The 25,226-nt window shown below is 37.7% G+C and overlaps 1 protein-coding gene across 10 annotated transcripts in view; it reads left to right on the top strand.

Moving 5' to 3' along the window:
• Positions 1-25,226, top strand: part of TEAD1 (TEA domain transcription factor 1) — a 281,398-nt gene that overhangs the window by 211,531 nt on the left and 44,641 nt on the right. For all 10 annotated transcript variants that reach the window (XM_070762844.1, XM_070762862.1, XM_070762830.1 and 7 more), the window contains 4 exons: positions 13,473-13,607; positions 13,811-13,857; positions 17,488-17,549; positions 23,312-23,436. In XM_070762844.1, coding sequence (XP_070618945.1) covers positions 13,473-13,607; positions 13,811-13,857; positions 17,488-17,549; positions 23,312-23,436 — 369 coding nt within the window. The remainder of the gene's footprint in view (positions 1-13,472; positions 13,608-13,810; positions 13,858-17,487; positions 17,550-23,311; positions 23,437-25,226) is intronic.

The raw sequence follows: 25,226 nt of genomic DNA, 5'->3' as shown, positions 1-25,226 counted from the left end.
TTATTTCTTATTTATGCACTTTCTTTTGTTAACTATGGTGATGGTGGCAGCTGTGGCAAAGGTGGCTTCTTTACAGAGCAAATACCAATGATATTTAAAAGCCCTCTTTCCCAGCAGGAACTTGACTTGTTGCCTCTCTATTGTTTAAAAGTTAAGGCATCCTTTGTCCTTTTAAAAGAATCCTTTGCTGCATTTTTAGAATTTTTGCCATTGTGAGAATTTTAGGACATGAATCAATGCAAAGAGACAGGTTTCCACAATAAAATAAGCTTTGAGTGACAAAGGTAGAATTTCTATCTGTGCAAAATTCATTTTTTTACACAATGTAGATGAAAGAAAAATTGTTCCTCTTCTTAAGAAAGAGGTGGAAGACTAAATCGGATGGGATCTAGCCTTTAAGGCTGGATCTACTTGTATGTGGGGTTAAAGTTAGATATGGGTTTGTACATTAAGCCTATAGAAAGTACAAAATTGGGAATATTTTGTACTTATTTAAATATAGGGTTACCTGGATTCTTTAGAGTTAGAGAAAATCTGGATGCTGCGTTGAAATAAATGTAACATTGCGATTCTATTAAATCCAGAAATATGTGTGGAAAGGTTAAGAAGTTAGATTGGTAAGAAAAGGGGGCAACAAAGTTATGATAAGCCTTTTTTAGAGTTGATATTTGCTACTTTAAGTGCAAGATAGTAGGCAACCTATTCTCTATCTGTGTGCCTTAGGAATAATATATTATTTTGGCACAATTTGAGTCCTCTAAGAAATAATGCTCTTTTTTATTGTTCGTCTGGGACTACATCCACTAAATTAAAAGAGGAAAGAAAATTATTAACATTGTATGAAATATTTCTTTCACCTTAACTTTCTAAACATGAAGGAAGATTTGGACAGAGGATAAAAATGCGCAATAGGAGACCATCTTTTATATATACTAGGCAGATTTTAAGATAAATGCAAACTCTGCCCTGCTTTGTAACAGATTCTAATGAGTGGAGTGCCTCTTGCAGTTCTGTCTATCTATTGATCATGATTTACTGAGGGATAGTTTCCGAAAAAGCAATCTATCTAATCTGAAGACTGTAAATGATCACAGATCAACTAATGCAGTTTGGAACATTTTCCATAACATAACATGTGTTGGAGTGTTTCTTAATGTTCTGCACAATACTAGTGTTCCATGAACAACTTTCATTGAAAGTAAATAGTATATATTTAGCACTGCTAATTCACTTAACACACCTGAATGCTGCATTGTTGAACAGCTGTTGCCTGCTCATATAGCTGGAGAAATTTTAAGTGAGATGATTTAATGCATCTCTTCAAAAGTACAGACTTACTGATAGTTCATTTAGTGACTGTTCAAAGTTACAACGTTCAAAGTTACAGCGGCGCTGAAAAGTGACTTATGACTGTTTTTCACTCTTACACGCTTTGTAGCATCCCCATTATCACGTGATCAAAATTCAGATGCTTGGCAACTGACTCATACTTGTGGCCATTGCTGTGTCATGTGATTGCCTTTTACAATCTTTTGACAACCAAAATCAACAGGGAAGACAGATTCACTTAACAACTGGGTTACTAGCTTATCAGATGCAGTGATTCACTGTGGTAAGAAATGACGTAAAATGGGACAAATATCACTTAACAACAAAAAATTTGGTTCAGTTGTCATAAGTTGAGGACTATATATAGAGAGAAGCTGTGGCCCCTTGCTGCAATTCCATGCAAAGTGCACTAGTGAAGCAACTCATTAATGGGAATAAATTGCATTTTTTAAGCATTAAAAGTGGAGTGCGGAGAGCCATAGCATTTCTATACCATGGTATGAAAAACTACATCCAGCAATTAGAAAGCAAAATCTATGTTTCTGAATTATCATTATTTCATAAGAGTTCACCTGTCAATATTTAGGGGTTGACAGTGGGATTAAAAATACAGTATATACAGTACAGTATATGTGACTGATTAGTTATCCCAAATATACTGTATTTTTTGGTGTATAAGATGCACCTTTTTACTTTTAAAAAGTACCTCGAAAACTGACTGCGTCTTATGCATCAACTGCTGGGGGGGGGAGTTGGGCAGCGGGTGGCAGTGGCAGCCTTCCCGTGCTTCGGCGGCTGTCCCCAAGGGTGCCCAGCAGCCCTTGGCTGCTTCCCTCCCTGTGGGAGACTGGCAGGCATTGCCCGAGGAGCCCTCCCAACAGGCATCTGGGGCGAGCAGCTGCAGCAGGGGCTGGGCGGGGGCTGCCTCTCTCTGGCTGAGGCAGCTTTATTGAAATTAGGGGTTTTTTTCATTACCTTCTTCTGGCCTATGTGTTATTTCCTGGTGGGGGTCTATATTTTGAATTTCCCCTGTAGTCTCCCATCCAAGTAAGCACCATCTAACCCTGTTTAGCTTTTTCAAGATGATCTAAGGCTTTGCACAAAATTTCAGAATAGAGTAGAATAGAGTAGAGTGTAGAGTGGAATAGAAATCTTTATTGGCCAAGTGTGATTGGACACACAAGGAATTTGTCATTAGTGCCTATGCTCTCAGTGTACATAAAAGAAAAGATACACTTGTCAAGAATCATGAGGCACAACACTTAATGATTGTCATAGGGGTCAAATAAGTTGGTTTAGGGTGAAACATGACTTTGGTCTTCAAGCCTGGCAAGTTTAAGGCTTGTGGACTTCAACTCCCATTCCTAAGGTAGCATGACTAGTGGAGAAATTCTGGGAGCTGAAGTCCACAAGTCTTGAAGCTGTCAAGTTTGAAGTTTGTATTAAGTATACATGGTTGTAAAAAGTATTCTGCTACACTGATATCTTATTAAACAATATAATACCACACCATTTGGTTTAGAATACTTTTTTCCTTGTTTTCCTCCTCTAAAATCTGGGTGCGCCCTATACACCGGTGCGTCTTATACACCTAAAATACGGTATGTAGTGAATATGTTCTAGAAGAAATGTACTGAAAAGGCCTGAGTTCAAATTGCTGAGTATTAGGAGCACACCACTTTTCTTTGCACGTTTGTCATTATTGTAGAAAACAATTATCCAGATCCAGGATTTTTACCTAGATTATACAAATATTCCCAATATGGGTTAAAGCTGTTTGAACTCAGTTGGTAATATATTCAGTGATTGATTTAGAAATGTGGTTTGCTCCTTTTCACCCACCAACGTAGGAAAATGCTGTAGCTCCTAATTTTGCACTGTTTTGCAGTAACACTAATATTTTTGCTTCCTTTTCAGTATCCATTAGGGATTTATTAAACAAAATTTTAAAAATGCCTACTGTTCACATGTATGCAATGATTAGATATCCATTAGTGGACATTCCATACTGTTTGCATGTAAAAAGAGAATACTGTTGTTGGCTTTCTAAAGATAGCTCTATGTAGCTTCTCTTTATTGAAAAATAATAATAAAAGCCTTGGAAAATTCCCTTTGATATGAATGGAGTCCTCTGCGTTTTGAAATACAATAAGATGGATTAATTGCTCCTCATTAAGCAGCAAGTTGGGACAGCTTTTTGAATGTGCTTTCTTTTTTTCAGCAATGGCTATTGCTGTCTGAAATAGTCAGCTTTTGTGTCTTCCACTGTCTTCTCTGATAATAAGAAAATTGGAGATCATGGCTACAATTATTCTACTGTCTTTTGTTTAGAACAATTTATTTCCATCGCACTTGTTTCTTCTTCTCCTTCTCCTCCTCCTCCTCCTCCTTCTTCTCCTCCTCCTCATCTTCCATTATTCAAATCAATGCTACCATATTTTTCAGAGTATAAGGCGTACCTTAGTTTTTGGGGAGGAAAATAGGGCAAAGAATCTGCTAATCAGGTATTCATCTAGCTAGCGTCCTTAGTCTGGTCAGCTTCAACACTTTATTTTATCCTCTGGTTACGGGCTTAATTTTTTTATTAATTCTGAGAGAGTAACAATGAAAGAGCTTGCAAGCCAGTAAAAGCTGAGAATATCATTAGCACCTGGAAAGAAACAGTCTGAGCAAGTAGAGCAATGGGGAAAAAAACCCTGCAAAGACGTAGGTCTTTGAAAACATTCTTCTTTGCAGAGAGTAACAGTGAAAGAGCTTGCAAGCGGGTAAGAACTAGTAACATTGTTAGCACCTGGTTAGGGCTGGAAAGAAATATCTGGAGCAAGTAAAGCAATGAAAAAAACCCCTATAAAAACAGAATTTGGAATACATTCTTTGTAGAAAGTAACAATGAAAGAGCTTGCAAGCCGGTAAGAGCTGGGAACATTGTTAGCACTTGGTTAGGGCTGGAAAGAAACTTACTCGGAGCAAGTTAGAGAAATGAAACAAACCCTGCAAAGACTTAGGGCTTGGAAAACATTCTTCACAGAGAGAAACAATGAAAGAGCCTGCAAGGTAACAGCTGGGAAGATCGTTAGCAGCTAATTAGGGCTGGGGAGTGAAGAGTTACATTCAGAGTAAAGACACACCTAACTATCAGCCTCTTTTAGGGAGGAAAAGGATGTGTCTTATACACTGAAAAAATGGTATATATCAACAGGAATAAGATTTCTGAAATTACTTATTAAGAAACTATGCTCATATTTTCTGCTTCACTATAAAGTCCATTTTTAATAAATTGTAAGTTTTTTCTTTGCTTTTATCATTTTAAATTCAAATGTTTGTGAGTGTATCCATATATATATTACATTATAATATTATATACCCTCACCAATATATGGTTTGAATTTTTAAATTAGATATCCTTTTTCAATCCTATTGAAATACAAAATTAATTTCCTAAAAGCATATTGGACTGATTAAATTCTTTAAGCGAGAACAACAGTTTTAGATTTAAAAAATACAGTTTCTTATTATATAACTTTGTTTATATTACAAATGAATACATTGCATTGGTTCTCTCCTTATATTGAACTACAATTATCATTCCACATAGCATATCAAATGTTCATATTTATTATGACAGTCATAGACCAAAACAAATAAAAACACTCAGTGAATACACAATCAAAAGTTGTAGGATAAAATGATAAATAACATGATAAAATCCATGCAATGTCAATACTACTAAAATTACAATCCATAAGTTGTGAGGTCTATATTCAGTTTGATACTATTAGGGAAAGGAATAAACAAGGTTGCCACATTTGTCGTATAATTTAGCTAAGGTGTATTAGGCACTTAAAAGCTGGCCACAAATGGCATACATACATACATACATACATACATACATACATACATACATACATACATACATCATTCCACATAGCATATCAAATTATCAGACTGGGGTTTATGATATTATGGTATTTGGTTTTTCAATTTTTTTCTTTTACTCCTGCCCCCAAACATCTTTATAAGTATTCAGTCTCTTGAGTACAGTGGTACCTCGACATACGAGTTTAATTTGTGCCAGAGCCGACCTCGTATGTCGATCAATTCGTATCTCGAACGAATGCATTTAGATTTGGCTTTTCGCACCGAGATAACTGGAAAAAATGGAATTCTTGCGCCACCTAGTGGGGGCTCGGCTCGTATCCTGAATTTGAGCTCGAGTGTCAAACAGAAATTTTGCTTGCGTCTCAGCTCATAACTTGGAATACTCGCATGTGGAGCAGCTCGTATCTAGAGGTACTACTGTATTTCTAATCCCAATTTCTTCCAACTTCTATTTTTTTATTCTCTACTTTCTTTTATTACAGTGTATTGCATAATGAGGGATTATGATTTCATCACCAATTAATGTAGAAAACTCTTAAAATTCATACAATATTTACTGGTGAATCAGGCTATTTGTAATAAAAAGAAAAATAAACCCCCACATGTACAGGTAGTCTTCAATTTATGACCACAATTCAGCCCAAAATTTATGTTGTTAAATGAAAATATCGCTAAGTGAATTTGTCCCATTTATGACTTTTCTTGCCACATTTGTCAAGTGAATCACTGCAGTTGTTAAATTAGCAACATAGTTGTTAAATGAATTTAGGTTTTCCATTGACTTTGTCAAAAGGTTGCAAAATTACCCCTGAACACTACAGTGGTCATAAATATGAGTCAAATGTCCAGCATCTGAATGTAAATCACATGACCACTGGGATGCTGCAATGGTCATTAGTGTGGAAAATGGTCATAAGTCACTTTTTTCAATGCCATTGCAACTTCAGACTGTCACTTAATTAACTGTTGGACGTTAAAGACTATGTGTATTCAGGTCTCTGGTTCCGATGTGCAGCTATAAGTGTACAGTAGCTAGTCCTTGATTTACAATGGTTTGTTTAGTAACAGTTTGACGTTACAAAGACACTGGAAAGAGTGACTTGTGACAATTTTTTGCACTTCATTATGACCATTGCAGAATCTTCCTGATCGTGTGATCAAAATTCAGACCCTTTGCAACTGATTTATATTTTATGATGGTTGCGGTGTGCCAAGGTCAATGTGATCACCTTTTGCAACCTTCTGATAACCAAAGTCAGCGGGGAAGCCAGATGTGTTGGAAGAGACCTTGGAAGACTTTTAATTGTCCAACCCAGTTGGATAATCCAGTTTGCTCAAACCACAATCCATATCATTTCAGACAAATGGTTGTCCAATCTCTTCTTGAAAACATTCATTGTTGGATCAGCCACAACTTCTGTAAGAAGTCGTCTCACTAATTCATTATTCTAGCGATCAGGAAATTTCTCCTTATTTTAGTTCTAGTTTGGTTCTCTCCTTGATTAGCTCCCATTTATTGCTACTTCTTTTACTTTCAGGTGCTTTGAAGAACAGGTTGACACCTCCCCACTCTCATTTGTGGTAGCCCCTTAGTGTGAAACACTACCCTCATTTCACCTCAGTTATTCTTTTCATTAAAAACACTTAATAACTGCAGTGATTCATGTAACAACTGTGGCAAGAAAGGTTGTAAAATGGGGCGAACCTCACTTAACAACAGCCTTGTTTAGCAGCATAAATTTTGACTTCAGTTGTGCTCATAGATCCAGGACTATCTGTACATGGAATAAACCCTGTATCTCAATTTCAGTCCACTACATGCATATTATGAATTAGAGCAACTGTTTTGATTCTTTATTTTTATCAGTATTGACATTATGTGTGAATCTGAACTCAAGTAAAGAACTGTAGATAAATTTCAGCAGTCTCAACAATTTTTATTTTTTATTTTATTTTATTTTTCGAACGCATGCTTTAGTAAGGTCAGGCTATATATATTTGATCAAATTTAATCCCCCCCTCCAAAAAATAACCTGGATTGGGATTGAAAGAGACCGGAATAATGTAGGAGAGTGTGCTACTGCATCTGGTTTCACTGGAGGTATATTTTTTTGGGGGGGAAATATGGTATAGAACAGTGATGGCCAACCTTTTTGTCATTGTGTGCAATGCACATACGATCCTCCGCGTGCACCCTGCCTCCTGCACATGTGCATGTGATTACCCCATGCATGTGCACACACTCCATGTGAACCCCTCCCCCCACATGCATGCACCGTGGCAGAGACCCAAAAAACAGCTGACCAGCAGGCAGCACGCGCATGCAACAGCAACGACTTCCATGCCCGCAGAGAGTGCTTTGAGTGCCACAGATTCGCCATCAAGGGTATAGAACAGTGATAGCAAACTTATGGCACAGGTGGCACGTGGGGCCATATCTGCTGGCACATGAGCCGTTGCCCTAACTCAGCTCCAACATGCATGTGTGTGCCAGCCACCTGATTTTTGGCTCGCACAGAGGCTCTGGGAGGGTATTTTCGGCTTCCAGAGAACCTACAGGGAAATGGGGGAGGGCATTTTTACTCTTCCCTGACTCCAGGGAAGCCTTTGGATCCTGATTAGTGCGAGCCTACTGGGCCCCCAGAAGATGGGAAACAGGCCGTTTCTGTCCTCCAGAGAGCCTCGGGGGGGGGGGGGGGCAGGGGAACTGTTTTTGCCCTCCCCATGCATTGAATTATGGGTGAGGGCACTCAAGCGTGTGTGATAGCGCATGCACACGCTCTTTTGGCACTCAAGGAAAAAATGGTTCGCCATCACTGGTACAGAATATTTGTCCAGGTTTACGATTTTAGAAGCATTGTGATTTCCTTGGTCAAAGCAATTGTTTTAATAGAGCTTAAATATTTATGGATTTTTTTTTAAAAAAGGGGAAAATATCTTTTAATGGCTGTCCAAGGAAATGCTACTTTGCTCCAAGGCTTTAAGGAAGATTAATCTATAATTTAATGGTTTCAATAGTTTTAACTTAATAATTCATGTCAAATTTCTATTCAAATTTGCACTAGCAATTTCATTTATTTATTTATTTATTGGATTTGTATGCCGCCCCTTTCTGCATAATTTTACTTCATAATTTTACCTTAATCTAATTAAGCTGTTTCATATGAACGGCTGCATAACTGACAGTGAAAATAGATGCACTTTTTTTTAAAGAAGTCAAGGTCTTGATTACTTGTGTTCATTAAAGATCCCAGTGCACTCAGAGGTGGAGAACAAGGGTGTTAAGTCATGTATCTTGGCCAAATTCCAGTTTAGGTAATTACTGCTAATCTCCTTGCCTAAATTCCCCATCCAGTTTTAATTGGATGTAGACTTCTTCACTAGTTGCTCAAACGTCATATAGCCTTTTAATGAGTGATTTAATCAGTTCTTAGGAGTTACGCCAGAACTGCAGATTAAGACAGAAGGCCAAATCTTCCCTCTTCCTTACTTTCAAAGTAGGGAGGTCTGTTTGGTCCTGCAGATATCCCCAAATAGGTAAAAATTATCTATCGAGGGAGACAGAGGTGATCATTATTGGTTCCAGAACAAACAAGAACATTATCTGCTAGAGATAACTTTATGCCAGAAATCAAGCAGGCAAGCCAACTGCCACAGGCATAGCAACAAATATAACTTGGTAGTATGTATCTTTTTTTACAGATACAAAATCTATTACTTTGCTCTCAGACACTCATAAAGATATAGCAATGCCAAGATTCTACAATCTGAATCAGTGTAGTGAATCTGGAAATGAAATGTTGCAAAAGTAAATTGCTTTACTGTATTACTTGATATACACAGACCTTGTTATGGCTTAATATTATGGCTTAAGGTTTTACTTTGAGCCCACCTACTACATCCCAGCATTATGTGCAGATTATAGTTTATTCAATACCCCAGGCAACTGCGATTTATGGTAAGCCAAAGTTTAAAGTATAAACTTAGTGTTTCAGATGAACCCAACTATTACATTATCCAAATATGAAAAGGAATCTCCTTATTTGACCTTGCTTCCACAATTAATAATTGTTATGAATCTCTTTGACTGGCTAGACAGAGTATAATATGAAAATATTGGAGATTGATAAGTACTAACCTAGGAGCTCTCTCTCTCAGACATAGCCTAACCCACCTGGTAAGGAGGTTGTTGTGGGCGAAACAGGAGACATTAGATATTTGTGCTGCTTTATATTAAATATATATTAAAAGTGGCATCATCATCACCATCATGAAACATGTGACAATGATACTGGTACATTGTCAATTTCTCAATGTATCAACAATCAGTGCCAGTCAATAATATTTGTGATACATTTTTAATGTTCAGTTGACTTTCATGTTTAATGAAAATTGTTTACTTGGAACTGTTTCCATCCTGTGACAATATCTGTAACACTGTCAAACATCCTTGGAAAGGACTCAATAGATAGACAAAAATGCCAAACCCAGTTTGAACATCTGGCTGATTGTGTGAATAATAAGAATAGCAATAACAATAATTGTAACCATAATTGTAATCATAATAATACGCCATTATGTCTAATTTTGTGTAGATAAGCGTTGGTTGTGACGGGGGCTAGAATAAGTGCACAGAAAATAAGACTTGGTTTAGAAGCAATTCTGTTTATTTTTCATATTTAAAATGATAATGAAATACCCAAAATCGGTCAGAGAGTTGGTCACCTTTTTGAATAGGTTCTTTCTCATCCCTAACCGGTATATTTCCTGGTTCTTCTGCAACCATGTTGTTCTCAGTAGCTTCCCTTTATCGGCAAGAGCTACAGATGGGTTCACAAGTGTGAGTGCCATTTCTGGAACATTAACACCAGATCAGATTTCGGTTTCATATTCTGTGTAGGATGGATGGAAGAACACTACTATAAGCAGCTGCTTTCCTGCCATCAATTCCTCCCCCACCCCCCTCATCATCTAGCTTAAAATAGGAAGCATCTCATTTTTGATACAGGATCTTCCTTTACCAGTTTCTTAAATCTTTTTGCAGTGTTGCCAAAACAAGGTGTTGAATTTTATTAAAGTTACCAAAATGTCTACTCATAAATCCCTCCCCCCACTTTCACTGAATCTGCTTCTTGGTGAAAATTTAACATTCCTGTAAATAATGAATGAATTGCAACCCCCTTCTATTTTTTAATTTGCTGTAGATTATTTTGTTAAGTAATTGCACTTATATAGAAACATTTTAACAAACTTTTTGTTGTTACATCCAGGTAACAAGCATGGTAAGTATTGTCAGTAAAACAAATACTTTAGCTATGCTTGGCAGAGATATGTATATATGTATGTATATATATGTGTGTGTATGCATATATGTATACATACATGTATATAATATATATTCTTTTTAGTAGCTTTTATACTGTTAGCCTGTGCTGCTTCTAAAGGAGCTGTTCAAATTAAAAAGCTGCTCATTTCTCATTACTCTGGTTTGAGCTTTCAAGGGAATACTTGTGTGAATCTGTATTCCATACTGGATGGCATGCATTCCTAGCCGGCATGCTTGCAACTTTTGCTTGTAATCATAGGTTTGCCTCTTAGTGCTTCTGTCCCCTTCATTATTCAGTCTTACATCCAAAGTTGATCAGTTCCTAAAACCATGATTTATCCCATGGTGTTAAACCTTTGAAGCAAAATGTAAATTATCTTAAAATCAATTCTTCTGCTGTTTATACAGCAGTAGTAATAAATGTTCTCTTGAGAAAAACGTGAATGAATATGATGCAACTTCTAATTGTCAGTAAATCATTGCCGAGCTAGCATTGGCTTGGAAAATTGCCCTTTTCAATCCATTCATGCATAACTTCTAACTCCAAAGATGATGATGCTCAATGGGGAAAAATCCCACACAGGTGGAATCTATGTGCGAATGGCATAAATGCATGGATGCTATCAATCCACATCTTATGAACCCCCAATCTTTTATATGTAGGCTCTTGGCAGCAATATATCCAAGCATGCATATTTTCTTTTCTTTCTTACTTTAAGATTTATGTATTTATTTAGTAGAGAAACCACAGTAAAGAAAAAGAAAAGAAAAAAGAGAGGCTCTAACGTAATATGGGATTAAATAAAAAATACCTGAACTAAGATTAATTCCCATCATTAAAACATTGCATTTAACCTTTATAAGTTTTCTAAAATCATATTATTATTCAATAATAATTTCAATGAGTCAGAATGAATTAATAGAAATTTCTGTCTACTTCAAGAATTCTTTCCTTAAATCAAGGAAAGTTGTAAATATTGAAAGTCTTAAGAGAAACGCAAACTTCAAACGCAGTGTTAGTCCACATTTAGAACTATAATTCAGAAATGGTTCTTAGTTTTTAACCTAGATGTATAATCCCATAGCATAGTTTGTTACCCTTCAGACATGCTGATTCCAAAGTGGGCTCTTATATAATATAGTATAGGGACCAGCCATACTGGCATTATTCCATCTCTACACAGAACTTGCATTTATTTAGCAAGGACATTCCCTTTTAAAACAGTTATTCTGTCTTCCTGACATAGGACGGGAAGGAAAATGTTCAAACTAGCAATATTCACTGACATAATGTGTTAGAGATTGTTAAGCCAGAATCCAGACCTCTTGGTGCAAAGCTGGAACTTGGGCTATTTAGGTTCTATGACTCAGGAGTGGCTAACCCACTCTTCATTTATGGGAACATAGATGATTGCCTTTGTGTGATTTAACAAGGCAAGTTTTATATGTTAGGGCATTAGGAAGCAAGAGACAACAAGTGGCTGCATTCATAAATTTATTATTGAACAAAGAGGAAACAAACTTTGCTTCAGTTTTTGGAATGCTCAAAATTATTGTGGCTTCTTTAGTTAATTCCTAGCTTGCTCCTTCTCTTTTGAGCTGTTCTTTTCTTGCACTCTCTGGATTGATTAGAGGATTAGATAAGAAACAAATCCAAAGTAAGAAGGATTCCTCTTTGCACCCTGTGCTCGAGATAGAATTGCAGTCAGTAAGCCAATAACAAAATCTTATTTAAGTCTATAATTTATCCTAAAATAAATCATGCTTTATTCACTCAGATTTCTTATCCAAAACCAAACCAACTACTTTAAAATTGTTACAGTGTGCTAATTTCTCAGGTCCCGATTCTTGCTCTAGTTGCCCAAAATTGTAGTGTGGTCCTGAAGGAATCTAGGCATATTGCACTATTTCTAGTCGTGCTTCATTGCTAGAGCCAGTTTGGTCTAGTTGTGAAGGCACCAGGCTAGAAAACTGGAGATTGTGAGTTCCAAGTCCCTGCTTAGCCCTGAAAGCCAGCTGGGTCTTGAGTCAGTGTCTGTCTGTCTGTCTGTCTCTCTCTCTCTCTCTCTCAGACCAACCCTCCTTACAAGGTTGTTGTTGTGGAGAAAATAAGAAAAATAAGGTGTATGATATGTTTGCCACTTCGAGTTATTTGTAAAAATAATAAAGGTGGTATAAAAAATAAATAAAATAAATAAATACTTTTAATGGAATGATGTTTGGAATAGAATGTTTCCAAGTGGCTGGATATTTATTCTCTGATTCTTCCTCTATAGGTCAACCTTTAAGATAGAGTCCACCCTAAGTGTTTAATAAAACCGCGTTCCTTAGGAAAATATTCAGTGTATGTGCATATTCTTTAAAGAAGCGTGCAGGGTCTGTAGGCAACTTAACTAGGGCCGGGCATCATTGAATTCTCTGCTACATTTTCAACAACTTCAGATAAGACTTGCTCTAACTCTGGCAAACGCACCTTGCATTGGAGTGCTGTCCTATTTCTTCTTGTACACACAGCAGCTGTTAAAATGGCTTTTAGGCTTCCCGAAAATAATAAAGTTAGATGAGGTTTAACGTGCAAAGGATTTACATTTATTTTACAGTATACAGATGTACATATTTAAACCAAGTCTTTATTCCAAACTAGAAACTCATCCCAGTTTTCATGCTCATTCAGTCGACTTCCTACTGTTTTTCAGTAGAGAATCTTTTTTAGAATTAAACACAATAAAATTGAACAAAGGACTTTGCCCCGATGCAATTGGAATGTATTTTATCCCCCACCCCACCCGCAGGCTATGTTTTTCTGCATGGTATGCTCTGTATTTTTCACATTTCCTGTGCCGTTTAATTTTAGCACATATGCTTTCTAACTGTGCTTGCTCAGTATGCTTTGTTGGGTCTGGACTATTAATGATTGCCTGTAATTGTCATGTTAAAGGATCAGACTGCAAAGGACAAAGCACTCCAGCACATGGCAGCCATGTCCTCCGCTCAAATAGTGTCTGCAACAGCGATTCACAATAAGTTGGGTTTGCCAGGAATTCCCCGTCCGACGTTCCCTGGAGCACCTGGAGTAAGTTAATTGGCTAAAATAAAATATATATTTCCCCAGAAGTCATTAGCAGGATATGCCTAAATTAATTAACTTATCCATTAAAGGTTCTCCCCCTTTTTCCGTTATAAATCTTTTGGGTTAAAAATGTGCTTTAATGAAAGCAACTTTTATACTTTAAATCTCTGTTTTTCATTTTTCTCTTTCCTTTTGCTCCAATCTAGTTTTGGCCTGGGATGCTACAAACAGGACAGCCCGGATCTTCTCAGGAGTAAGTTGGAAATTAAAAAAAATAGGCTTCTGCGGTTTTGTATGCTTGTTTACCTAAGTGATCCTATGGAATATTTGACCGATTGCACTTTCAGGTAGCAATTTATTATTGATTGATTGATTGATTGATTGATTGATTGGACTTATATGCCGCCCTTCTCCAAAGACTCAGTTGCCTCATTTAGTGACTGTTTGCATCACAACAGTGATGGAAAAGTAACTTAGTGTTCAATTGTTGTGTTGACAGTCTTCACTAGTCTGTAGGGGTTGTGGTGGCTCACATGGTCAGATGCTTAGCCTGTGCACTTCTGAGGTCAGTAGCTCAGGATGGGAAATATGGGCTTTTAGTAAATGGATTTAGTTCCTTACTTCTATAGATTTAGTTAAGGAACACATTAGTTTACACAATAGTAGGATAGCAACTTCAGGAATAGCTGTAGTTCATAAGGTGATAGGAACTTGGGTGGAAAGTGGGGAACAAACCTCTCTGACCCTGTTATTCGCTGCAACAAACATGAGGATGAGCAATATCATTGGTAAAGAACAATAACTTGTGTTCTCAATTATGTTATAGCCTTAATTTTTCTTGTTAGTCCTTCATATGAAATCTGTAGAAGGCTTGTTACACTTGATAATTTTGTTTCCATGTGAAGCCATATTCTACTTTATTTTACCTAAAACAAATGACACCAATCTGAAAATTAAAAATAATAATAATAGAGTATTATTTTTAATTTTAGAAGGCAATAACTTAAACAATAGCCAGTAGAAGAATGAAAGGTAATATTTTTGGTCCAGAGGACTGATTTGCAGTTTTGAGAGGTACCTCAAGCACATCTATAAAATGGCTGCTATGAGGGGTATACCCAATTAGAATAGAATAATTTATGACCATGCATATATGTTCCTACTTTTATCATTCAAGTTGCACCTGACATTTGTGTTTTCTGGGCAAGTAGGACAGTCATCCAAACCAATGAATCGTAAATATAATTTTTTTTTAGCAAGCTCATAATTTGTGTTGGTCCCTAAAGCATTATTTTAATATAAAGATTATACACAAGAGTTATTCCTATCATTTTAAGGGGTTTTTTTTAAAGTGGGGATGGGGTGTCAGACATGGCACTAAAAGATCAAATTGTCTTCCTGGCATAAGAACTTTGCAAGATAGAGCTAAGACCACAACTGCTTCTGTAGATTTGCTCTGATTCTCGGCTGTATATTCAACAAAAACCAGGGCACAGAATTAAGCTTGGTGTCTTCTTCTGTTCAGCAGGTCAACAATCTCTCTCTCTCTCTCTCTCTCTCTCTCTCTCTCTCTCTCACACACACACACACACACACACACGCACATACTCCATATGTTAAGTGAAGGGTTTTTTTTTCCTTTAGTGTCAAGGGAAATACATGTGAAAAGATTTATGCCATATCCCTTGACATCCCTTGTGCAGGATGTCAAGGGTCACACTTAAAAATGGGCAAAGGGCAGCTATTTAAACTTAATAAGTAAATAAGGAATGGATGGATTTCATAGTTTGAGGATAAACAGTCTGGCCTTTTCATTCACCATTTCATTTCTCACAGTCACCTTAACTTTAAAAATGCAGCAAGAAAGGACAGAATTTTGACTCTCGTCAAATGCAGCAAGAAAGGACAGAATTTTGACCCTCGTATTGAGGTCTAAGAGCTGCAAAAAGTTGATGGTGAACATATTTCGGTTTAGATACTTTGTACATATAACATAATTTTATATGACTCAATAGGCTGCTGAGAGCACCTTGGCTGAAAAATATGTACCCTGAAGAAAGCAAATTAAAATGTTGAAAGCTATTTAAGAAGAAACATATAAACCAGAAGTCCACCCCCAGCCTAGCTGCATATGAGAATTTATTGAATGTCCAGGAAGTCAACTAATCAATTACTTTAAAAGGCATGAGTATTTCTGGTTTATGCTTTGAGTAATTTGGCTTTGTGCATGTGTTCAAACCAATGAATCATAGTAGTAAGCTTGGCACCATAATTAAAGCAACTAGAGCAGTTGAGGGGGGAGGGGGAAGTCTCGCTTTAGTAGACCTGTGGGAGGTAGTTTGCGTATGTCTTGGCAAGTCACTTTGCAGCCCAGAGGCAATGCAATTCCTTCTCCTCAAGACAAGAAGGTACAACAGTGCATTGGGAAATATTGTGCATTGCTCTAAGCCTCGTCTACTATTTCACTGTACATGCATTGAAGAAGCCTCTTCACTCCCTTACTGGGATCTGCCAGAGATAGCTCAAAGTGAGACAGTGAAAATGAACTGTTTTGCTGTCATGTCAAAGCACTCCTGTGAAACTTTGCATGGCCCTTGCTTGTTGTCAAGAAACAAGGCATTAAGTCTCCCAGATTAGATTAGATTAGATTAGATTATTAGAGTTGGAAGGGACCTTGTAGGTCATCTAGTCCAACCTCCGCTCAAGCAGGACTCCCTACGCCATTTCGGATAAATGACAGTCCAATCTCCTTTTGAAAGTCTCACGTGTTGGAGCTCTCACAACTTCTGCAAGCAAGCTGTTCCGCTGGTTGATCACTCTGACCGTCAGAAAGTTCCTCCTTATTTTCATGTTGAATCTTTCTTTGATCAGTTTCCATCTGTTAATCCTTTTCTGGCCTTCTGGTGCTTTGGAAAACAGCATGACCCCCCCCTCCTCTCTGTGGCAGCCCCTCAAGTATTGGAACACAGTTATCATGTCACCCCTGGTCCTCCTTCTCCTCACCAGGCTGGCCATGCTCAGTTTCTGCAACCTAGTTTTTTGTTAAAACTAGGTCCATAAAAAGGCAGGAACGATGTGACGCAGATGATAAAGACTTAGGATCAGATTACTTACGGCACTGTTTCCTACCTCACGTATCCCAGTAGCCGGTCAGATCCCACAGAGTCAGCCTTTTCCAGGTTCCGTCAGGCAAGCAATGTTGTCTGGTGGGGCCACGGGGAAGGGCCTTCTCTGTGGTGGCTCCAGTCCTTTGGAACCAACTTCCCCCGGAAATTCGTCCCGCCTCCACTCTCCTGGCTTTTCAAAAGGTTTTAAAAGGCACCTTTGCTGGCAGGCCTGGGGCCATTCAGCGTTGTTACTCTGCTCCGCTGAAGGTTTGATTGTGTTTGGAATTAATCAGGTTGAATGGTTTTTTAAATTGTTTGGGTTTTAGTCTTAGCTTATATTTGGGTTTTTTAAACTTTGTACTTTGTACTGATTTTACTATGTAAAGTGCCATGAGTCCCTTGGAGAAGGGCGGCCTAGAAATCCAAGCAAATAAGTAAGTAAGTAAGTAAGTAAGTAAGTAAGTAAGTAAGTAAGTAAGTAAGTAAGTAAGTAAGTAAGTAAGTAAGTAATTATGATTCCCAGTAAGGATGCAAAGGCTCTGGTTGTGGCTAGATTTCAGCTGAGTTAAAACTTATATCAAATGCTCCTTGATAGAAATCCCCCACTTTTTAAGTGAGTAATTTAATAATGCATTTATTAAGATACTATTTTTAATGCATAACAATATTTATCATAAATATTATTGCACTGGACTGGATTACGATGAGAAGAAATATACCTTTTTAGTAATAATTATTTTAAGAGTGTGTTTTCATTGTCCATTTGTTTGTTTCAGCATAAAGCCATTCGTTCAGCAGGCCTATCCCATACAGCCCACAGTCACAACTCCCATTTCAGGTAACATTTATTAATTTGTTTGGGGTGCGGGTGGATGGAACTCAGCCCATATTTAGAGCTCAGCACAGGTTGTGATTGTTAAAGAGGTAGCAAAATACACACAGGGGAGTTTGGTAGCCTCTTTATTTAGTTAACAGTAATGAATCTATATGTATGTGAACTTGTGTACATAATTATTTGCACATTCATCAGTAGTTACAGAATATGCATGGAGCTTGGTTAACAACTGCTCCCGCTTCTGAGCACAGCAGTAGTTTGATATGTATTCCAGAATTCTGCTCGGTGAAAGCATTAACAAAGCAGAAACTCAGCTAGAATCATTCAAACTGGCCTTGCTGGCAAAACAAAAAACAGCGAAATCAAAATGCAGTGTCAAGTTCACCCTGTAAACAATAGTTGCTGTTGTTGCTGTTGCTGTTGCTGTTGTTGTTGTTGTTGTTCTTCTTCTTCTTCTTCTCCTCCTCCTCCTTCTCCTTCTCCTCTTTCTCCTCCTCCTCCTCCTTCTTCTTCTTCTTCTCCTCCTCCTCCTTCTTCTTCTCCTCCTCTTTCTCCTCCTCCTCCTCCTTCTTCTTCTTCTCCTCCTCTTCCTCCTCCTCCTCCTCCTCCTTCTTCTCCTTCTCCTCTTTCTCCTCTTTCTCCTCCTCCTTCTCCTCCTCCTCCTCCTCCTCCTTCTTCTTCTTCCATTTTATTTAATGCATTTATTTCATTCCACTCTTTCTCCCAAAGGAACGTTCAGAAACCATTTTTAAAAAAATCCCAGTAATTATAAAACTAACTCTCATACAACAGTAGGATAATTATACAAAGAGGAGTAAGACAAGGTTGTCCAATATCACCATTGTTATTTATTTTAACTTTAGAAGCATTGTTGATAAAAATAAGAGCAGACAAGAAAATAAAAGGATTAAAAATTAGAAAAGAAACCTATAAAACACAAGCATTTGCTGATGATGTAGTGTTTATCTTAGATGACCCAATAGAATCTATTTTAAATTTAATAAATGTGATTGAAGAATATGGGAAAGTTGCAGGATTGAAAATAAATAAGGAAAAGACACAGATATTAACAAAAAATATGACTGAAATACAGAGAAAATACTTAGGAGACCTATCAAACATGAAGATCACGAAAAAAGTGAAATACTTAGGGATATGGATGACTTCCAAAGCCGTATCTTTAAAAGATGACAATTATTTAAAATTATTAAGTCAGATTAAAAAAGACTTAGAAATATGGAGTAATCTACAATTATCACTTGTAGGAAGAATTTCCACAGTTAAAATGAATATCCTTCCAAAAATATTGTTTCTTTTCCAAGTGATTCCAATAAATCCAGGAACGAAATTTTTTGCCGAATTGAATAAGATAATAAGAAAATTTATTTGGCAAGGTAAAAAATCAAGAATAAAACAAAACTCATTAGAAGATCGTAAGGAAAGAGGAGGCCTGGGTCTTCCAAATTGGAAACTATATTATCAAGCCACGGCCCTGACATGGATAAAAGAATGGCTCACACTAGAAAATCAAAGATTGCTTAATCTAGAAGGCCACGACTTGATGGTCGGGTGGCATGCATTTGTATGGTATGATAAGTTAAGAACCCACTCATATTTTAAAAATAATGTTATTAGAAAGGCATTGATAGAAGTGTGGAATGAAACAAAGAAAAATCACTTTTTAGTAATGCCAGAATGGGTTTCACCCCTTGAAGCTATAGTACACCCAAATCTTAAAGGAAAAGGTAAGATTTGGAAATATAGTGATTTGTTAGATAATCAATTAAAATTAAGAACAAAACAAGAGTTATATGAGTTAGGTATAGATTTAGATTGGTGGCATTATATGCAGATTAGTTCTAGATATCAAATAGATGTAAAGACTTATATTTTTAAAAAAGAAAATAATGTATTGAGCAAATTATTATTCCAAAATCAAACAAAGACAATTGGAAACGTTTATAAATATTTATTAAATCAGTGTTTCCCAACCGGTGTGCCGCGGCACACTGGTGTGCCGCGAGACATGGTCAGGTGTGCCGCAAAGAAATAAGCTCAGCTTCTGGTCTCGCAACTTTTTGCGAAGAGAAAAAAGTTGTGAGACCGGAAGCTGAGCTTGCTTCTTTGCGCCTTCCAAGTTTTCCAGCAGTTGCGGCGCCCCGCCCGGCTGGAGCTTCCCTGTCAGCAGGTGAGCTTTGGGGCTTGGTGGGAGGGCAGCGGCAGTGGGAGGGCGGCGCGCAGGGGGAGGGTGATGGCAGCGGCGGCGGCAGCGGGCAGGAGCCATGCCGTGGGGCGGTGGCAGGGTGGTCCCTCTCTCTCTCCCCCTCTCTTGATTTCTCTTTCTCTCCCCCCTCTCTCCCTCTCTCTTTCTCCCAATAGCCGTGGGGCGACGTCAGGGTGATCGTCGGTGCCTCTGTTCCTCTGTTCCGGAGGCGGAGCTCCGGAACAGAGGAACACAGGCACCGACGGCGGCGGCTGGAAATGCTGGAATTGCGTGGCTGGCACTTGTCTGCTGGCTGGACCAGGACGGAGGCTCAAGCCCCACGTCCATGCCCAGCGCAACGCCAGAAATATACGGCGTCTAGCAACACGTCTAGCCGCCGCCGTCTGTGCCTCCGTTCTGGAGCTCCGCTTCACAGCTGATCACCCTGCCGTCGCCCCACGGCTACTGGGAGAAAGAGAGAGGGGGAGAGGGGGGAGAGAAAGAGAAAGCAAGAGAGGGAGAGACAGAAATAGAGAGAGGAAGAGAGGGGGGGAGAGAAAGAGAGAGAAAGATATAGCAAGAGAGAGAGAAAGAGAGGGAGAGAGGGGGGAGAGAAAGAGAGAGAAAGAGATAGCAAGAGAGGTAGGGAGAGAAAGAGAGAGGAAGAGAGGGGGGGATAGAAAGAGAGAGAAAGAGATAGCAAGAGAGGGGGAGAGAGAAGGAGAGAGGAAGAGAGGGGGGAGAGAAAGAGATAGCAAGAGAGGGAGAGAGAGAAGGAGAGAGGGAGAGAGGGGGGAGAGAAAGAGATAGCAAGAGAGGGAGAGAGAGAGGGGGAGAGAGAGAAAGAGATAGCAAGAGAGGGAGAGAGAGAAAGAGAGAGGGAGAGAGGGGGGAGAGAAAGAAGGAGAGAGAGATAGCAAAAGAGGTAGAGAGAGAAAGAGAGAGGAAGAGGGGGGAATAGAAAGAGAGAGAAAGAGATAGCAAGAGAGGGAGAGAGAGAAGGAGAGAGGGAGAGAGGGGGGAGAGAAAGAGATAGCAAGAGAGGGAGAGAGAGAGAGGAAGAGAGGGGGGAGAGAAAGAGAGAGAAAGATATAGCAAGAGAGGGAGAGAGAGAAAGAGAGGGAGAGAGGGGGGAGAGAAAGAGATAGCAAGAGAGGTAGAGAGAGAAAGAGAGAGGAAGAGGGGGGGATAGAAAGAGAGAGAAAGAGATAGCAAGAGAGGAAGAGAGAGAAGGAGAGAGGGAGAGAGGGGGGAGAGAAAGAGATAGCAAGAGAGGGAGAGAGAGAGAGGGAGAGAGGGGGAGAGAGAGAAAGAGATAGCAAGAGAGGGAGAGAGAGAAAGAGAGAGGGAGAGAGGGGGGAGAGAAAGAAGGAGAGAGAGGGGGTAGAGAAAGAGAGAAAGCAAAAGAGAAAGAGAGAAAGAGAGATAGCAAGAGAGAGGGAGAGAGAGGGGGAGAGAAAGAGAGAGAGAGAAAGAGAGATAGCAAGAGAGAGAAAGAGAGAGGGGGAAGAGAGAAAGAGAGAAAGACAGCAAGAGAGAGAAAGCAAGAGAGAGAGAGAAAGAGGGGGAAAGGAGGGTGAGGGAAAGACAGAGAGAGGGAAGGAAGGAGGGAGAGAGAAGGAGGGCAAAAAAGAGAGGAAGGGAGAAACAAAGAGAGATGGAGAGAGAGGGGAAAGAAAGAGGAGGGAAGGGAGAGAGAGAGAGAAAGAGGGAGAGAGAAAAATAGAGCGAAAGGGAGGAAGAGAGATATTTTTGTCCAAACTTTTTTTTACACACACACACACCCCGCTCAATGTTCCCCAGGATTTTGTAAATGTGAATAATGTGCCGCGGCTCAAAAAAGGTTGGGAAACACTGCATACATAGAACGATAGGTTGGATATTGAAGGACAATATGATCAGTTGGTGCAAAAATTTTGGTAAAGAGATTGATTTAGATACTTGGGAAAAGATATGGATGTATAATTGGAAAATAACAAAATCAATCTCTTTCAAAGAAAATCAAATTAAGATGTTTTATAGATGGCACCTTCCACCATATAGAATCTCTAAAATGTTTCCTTCGGTATCGCCCATTTGTTGGAAATGCAAAAAAGAAGTTGGCACATATTACCATGCATGGTGGACCTGTCCGGAGACAAAAATATTTTGGAATAAAGTAGAGAATTGGATAAATGAAATAACAAAGGAGAAGATAAAAAAATCTCCTGAATTTTTTCTATTGGGTATTTCAAACATAAAGTATAAAAAAGAAATTTACTATTTAATAATACATATATTGACAGCGGCACGAATAACATTCGCGCAGAAATGGAAAGAAAAGACGATACCGAATGACGCTGAGGTGTTTAAAAAAATTATAGAGTGTGCAGAACTAGATATGATGACTAAACGTTTGAACAATCAAACCGAAACAGAATTTTATAAAATTTGGGATAAAGTATATGATTGGTGGAATGTTAAAAACAGTATAAAAAATTAAATATATAAGAATAAATGACTATTTTAAAATCATAAGATAGAACTATATAGTTTATATTATAACTAACTTAGAAGTGTTTATATTATCTTCTTCTTGTATTACTAATAATTTGTTTATTGCTTTTATATATATATATATATATAAGTATATTATTTTTCATGATTTTTCTTAAAAAAAAACATATAAAGAAACTTAACTAATAATTTTGATTTTAAAAAAATTTATAACTAAACTTAACGATAATGTAATCTTCAAGTGTGGTTTTTCTGCTTAGATCTGATAATAGTTAGAGTTTTTTATATTTTGTATTAGTTAGACTTCTATGATAAGCGGAGCAATGGTAGCTCCTTAAATGTTCAATGTTGTATGTCTTTGTTTGTTTTCTTTTGAAAATAATAAAAAATATTTTTAAAAAAAACAGTAGGATAACACGATAGGATTACTAGCATGAAAAATGCAGCTCAGATCAAAGGCAGCCTAGTCTTGGGACATCTTGCAAGTGTCTAAGTGAACAAACATACCTTCAGTTGACCTTTAAAAGACAGCATGAAATTAGTTCCCTGAGAAAAGGCAGCCTAGTCTTACCATCAGCTTGTAACCATTTACCGTCTAGAACAGTGAAGGCAAACCTATGGCACACATGCCACAGGTGGCACATAAGGCGTTGCTTTATGTTAGCTCCAGAACACATGCGCACACGGGCCAGCTGATTTTCAGCATTCTTTCTGGCCATTTTCGCTGTCCCCAGGCTTCAGGGAAGCCTCCTGAAATCTAGGTTTGGCGAAAAATGGCCCAACAGGTCAACTGAAAGTTCAGAAAGGAACTTCCAGTTGGCCCAGTTGATCTGTTTTTCACCATCTCCAGGCTTCAGGAGATTTTTCTGAAGCCTGGGGAGAGTGAAAAAAAGCCCAATGTGGGGTAACAAGGGGGGAGGGAGGAATTGTGCACATGCATGGGGAGGGCATTGCATTATGAGTGCATCCTTTTTGGCACATGAGCCAAAAAAGATTCACCATCACTGGCGATGAATAATGAATTTGTTAATTTTATAAAGGATGGTTCTTTGTTTATTTTTTTTAGGATTTGAACCCACGTCAGCTCCAGCACCCTCTGTTCCAGCTTGGCAAGGTCGATCTATTGGAACAACTAAACTCAGACTCGTAGAATTCTCTGCTTTTCTAGAGCAACAAAGAGATCCAGACTCTGTAAGTATATCTCAAAAATATTCCTTCCTTCATTTGTTCATTCATTCATTCACATGTAGTCCTTGATTTACAACCACAATTGAGTCCAAATTTTCAGTGCTAAGTGAGTTGTTACATGGGCTTTGCCCCATTTTATGGTCTTTCTTTCCACAGTTGTTAAGTGAATTACTGCAGTTGTTAAGTTAGTAACACTGTTGTTAAGTGAATCTGGCTTTTGAACCTTTTCTTGCTAACACAATTACTGCTTAAGTAAAAATAGTAATTTCTGGCAGCATAACTTTTGGCCTAGTTCTCTAGATAGTATCCTACTTATTATAGTTTTTGCTGGCTTAGTTTTGCTGGTTGCCCCAACCTTTCAAACATCCCTATGAGATTTAGCAATATATTCAAGCAAAAATAAAATTTAAGAATGATATGTTAAACCCCTCCAAGTGCAATTTGTTTCAAGGTCATTTATTAGCTATGTTAACATGGTGAAATTATACATAATGCTTTCACCCATCTTTCATCTTCATTTAATTTAAAATTTAAAAATAATTATTTCAACATATCTTTTAGATGGAACGTGGAAAATAAAAAGTGGAGAACAATTAGGTGAACAAAATATAAATATTGATTGGTGGCCATACAGTACTGATATAAAAAAGATATGGAAGGAAACAGAATTGAATTAGAGTCAAAAACATTGGACAAATTATTAACAGGCCCAGAAAAGAAAATTATTTTAAATTTTATAATTACTTATGACAATATGAAAGAACGGGACACATAGTTAAGGGGCCCATGATTTCATAGACACAAAATATAGGACAACTGGGAAAAAGTTTGGAATACAAATCTTAAACTCACTAAATCAGCATCATATAAAGAAAATTATTATAAAATGCTCTATCGATGGCACTCAGCCCAAACCAGACTAGCTAAAATCTATTCAAAATTGAGCCCAAATTGTTGGAAATGTAAAAAAACAAACAAACCACACAAGGCACTCATATGTGGTGCTTATGTCCCAAAACCAAAAGATATTGGTCCAAAATACACAAATGGTTACAGGAAATAACTAAGGTAAAATTTTTACACCAGAGCTCCTTCTTTTGGGTATATTTAAAAATGACTATAATAAAAAAATTAAATATTTGATTCTATATATAACCACTGCAGCCAGAATAGCATTTGCACAGGTATGGAAAAACTCAGAAATACCAATAGAAAGTATGATAATTAAAACAAAATATGACTTCGCCGAAATGGACAGACTTACAATAGAACTATGGAGGCAAAAAGATTCAATTTATTGCAGCATATGGGAAAATGGTATCAGTCGATTGAATCAAGGAAAAGGGATAACTAACAAAGCATGGGAAGTGGGGAAAAATGAAATGCTGTGACAATGTAGAATGCTCAAAAACTATTGTAATAGTTATTTTAAAGAAAATAATTAAAAATAAATAAAGTTTATTTTAAAAATACTTTTAAAAACTGCAGAAGAGAATATAGTAAATACAGAAAACTGAATAATTTGGAATCAAACGTAAAATTGGAGGAGGTAGAATTGTAGGATTTAAAGACATTTCTGTCATTCATTTAAAACCATTTTTTTTCACTCGGTACATCTTGTCCAGTCTTGTCTTTTCAGTTTACTTTCTGCTTAGTTCAGTTGTTCTAAATTTCTGTCTTAACAGCCTTTTCACTCCACTTAAACTATTTATTAGGAAATCAAATGTTTCTGCTTTGTACCAGTTTACATAATTCCCCTTTGATTTATTTAAATAAATGAATATGTTCACATT

This window comes from Erythrolamprus reginae, chromosome 1, assembly GCF_031021105.1.
Source record: "Erythrolamprus reginae isolate rEryReg1 chromosome 1, rEryReg1.hap1, whole genome shotgun sequence".
Classification (NCBI taxonomy): Eukaryota; Metazoa; Chordata; class Lepidosauria; order Squamata; family Dipsadidae; genus Erythrolamprus; species Erythrolamprus reginae.
The sequence above is the reverse complement of the archived record's forward strand: the minus strand, read 5'-3'. Positions and strand labels throughout refer to the sequence as shown.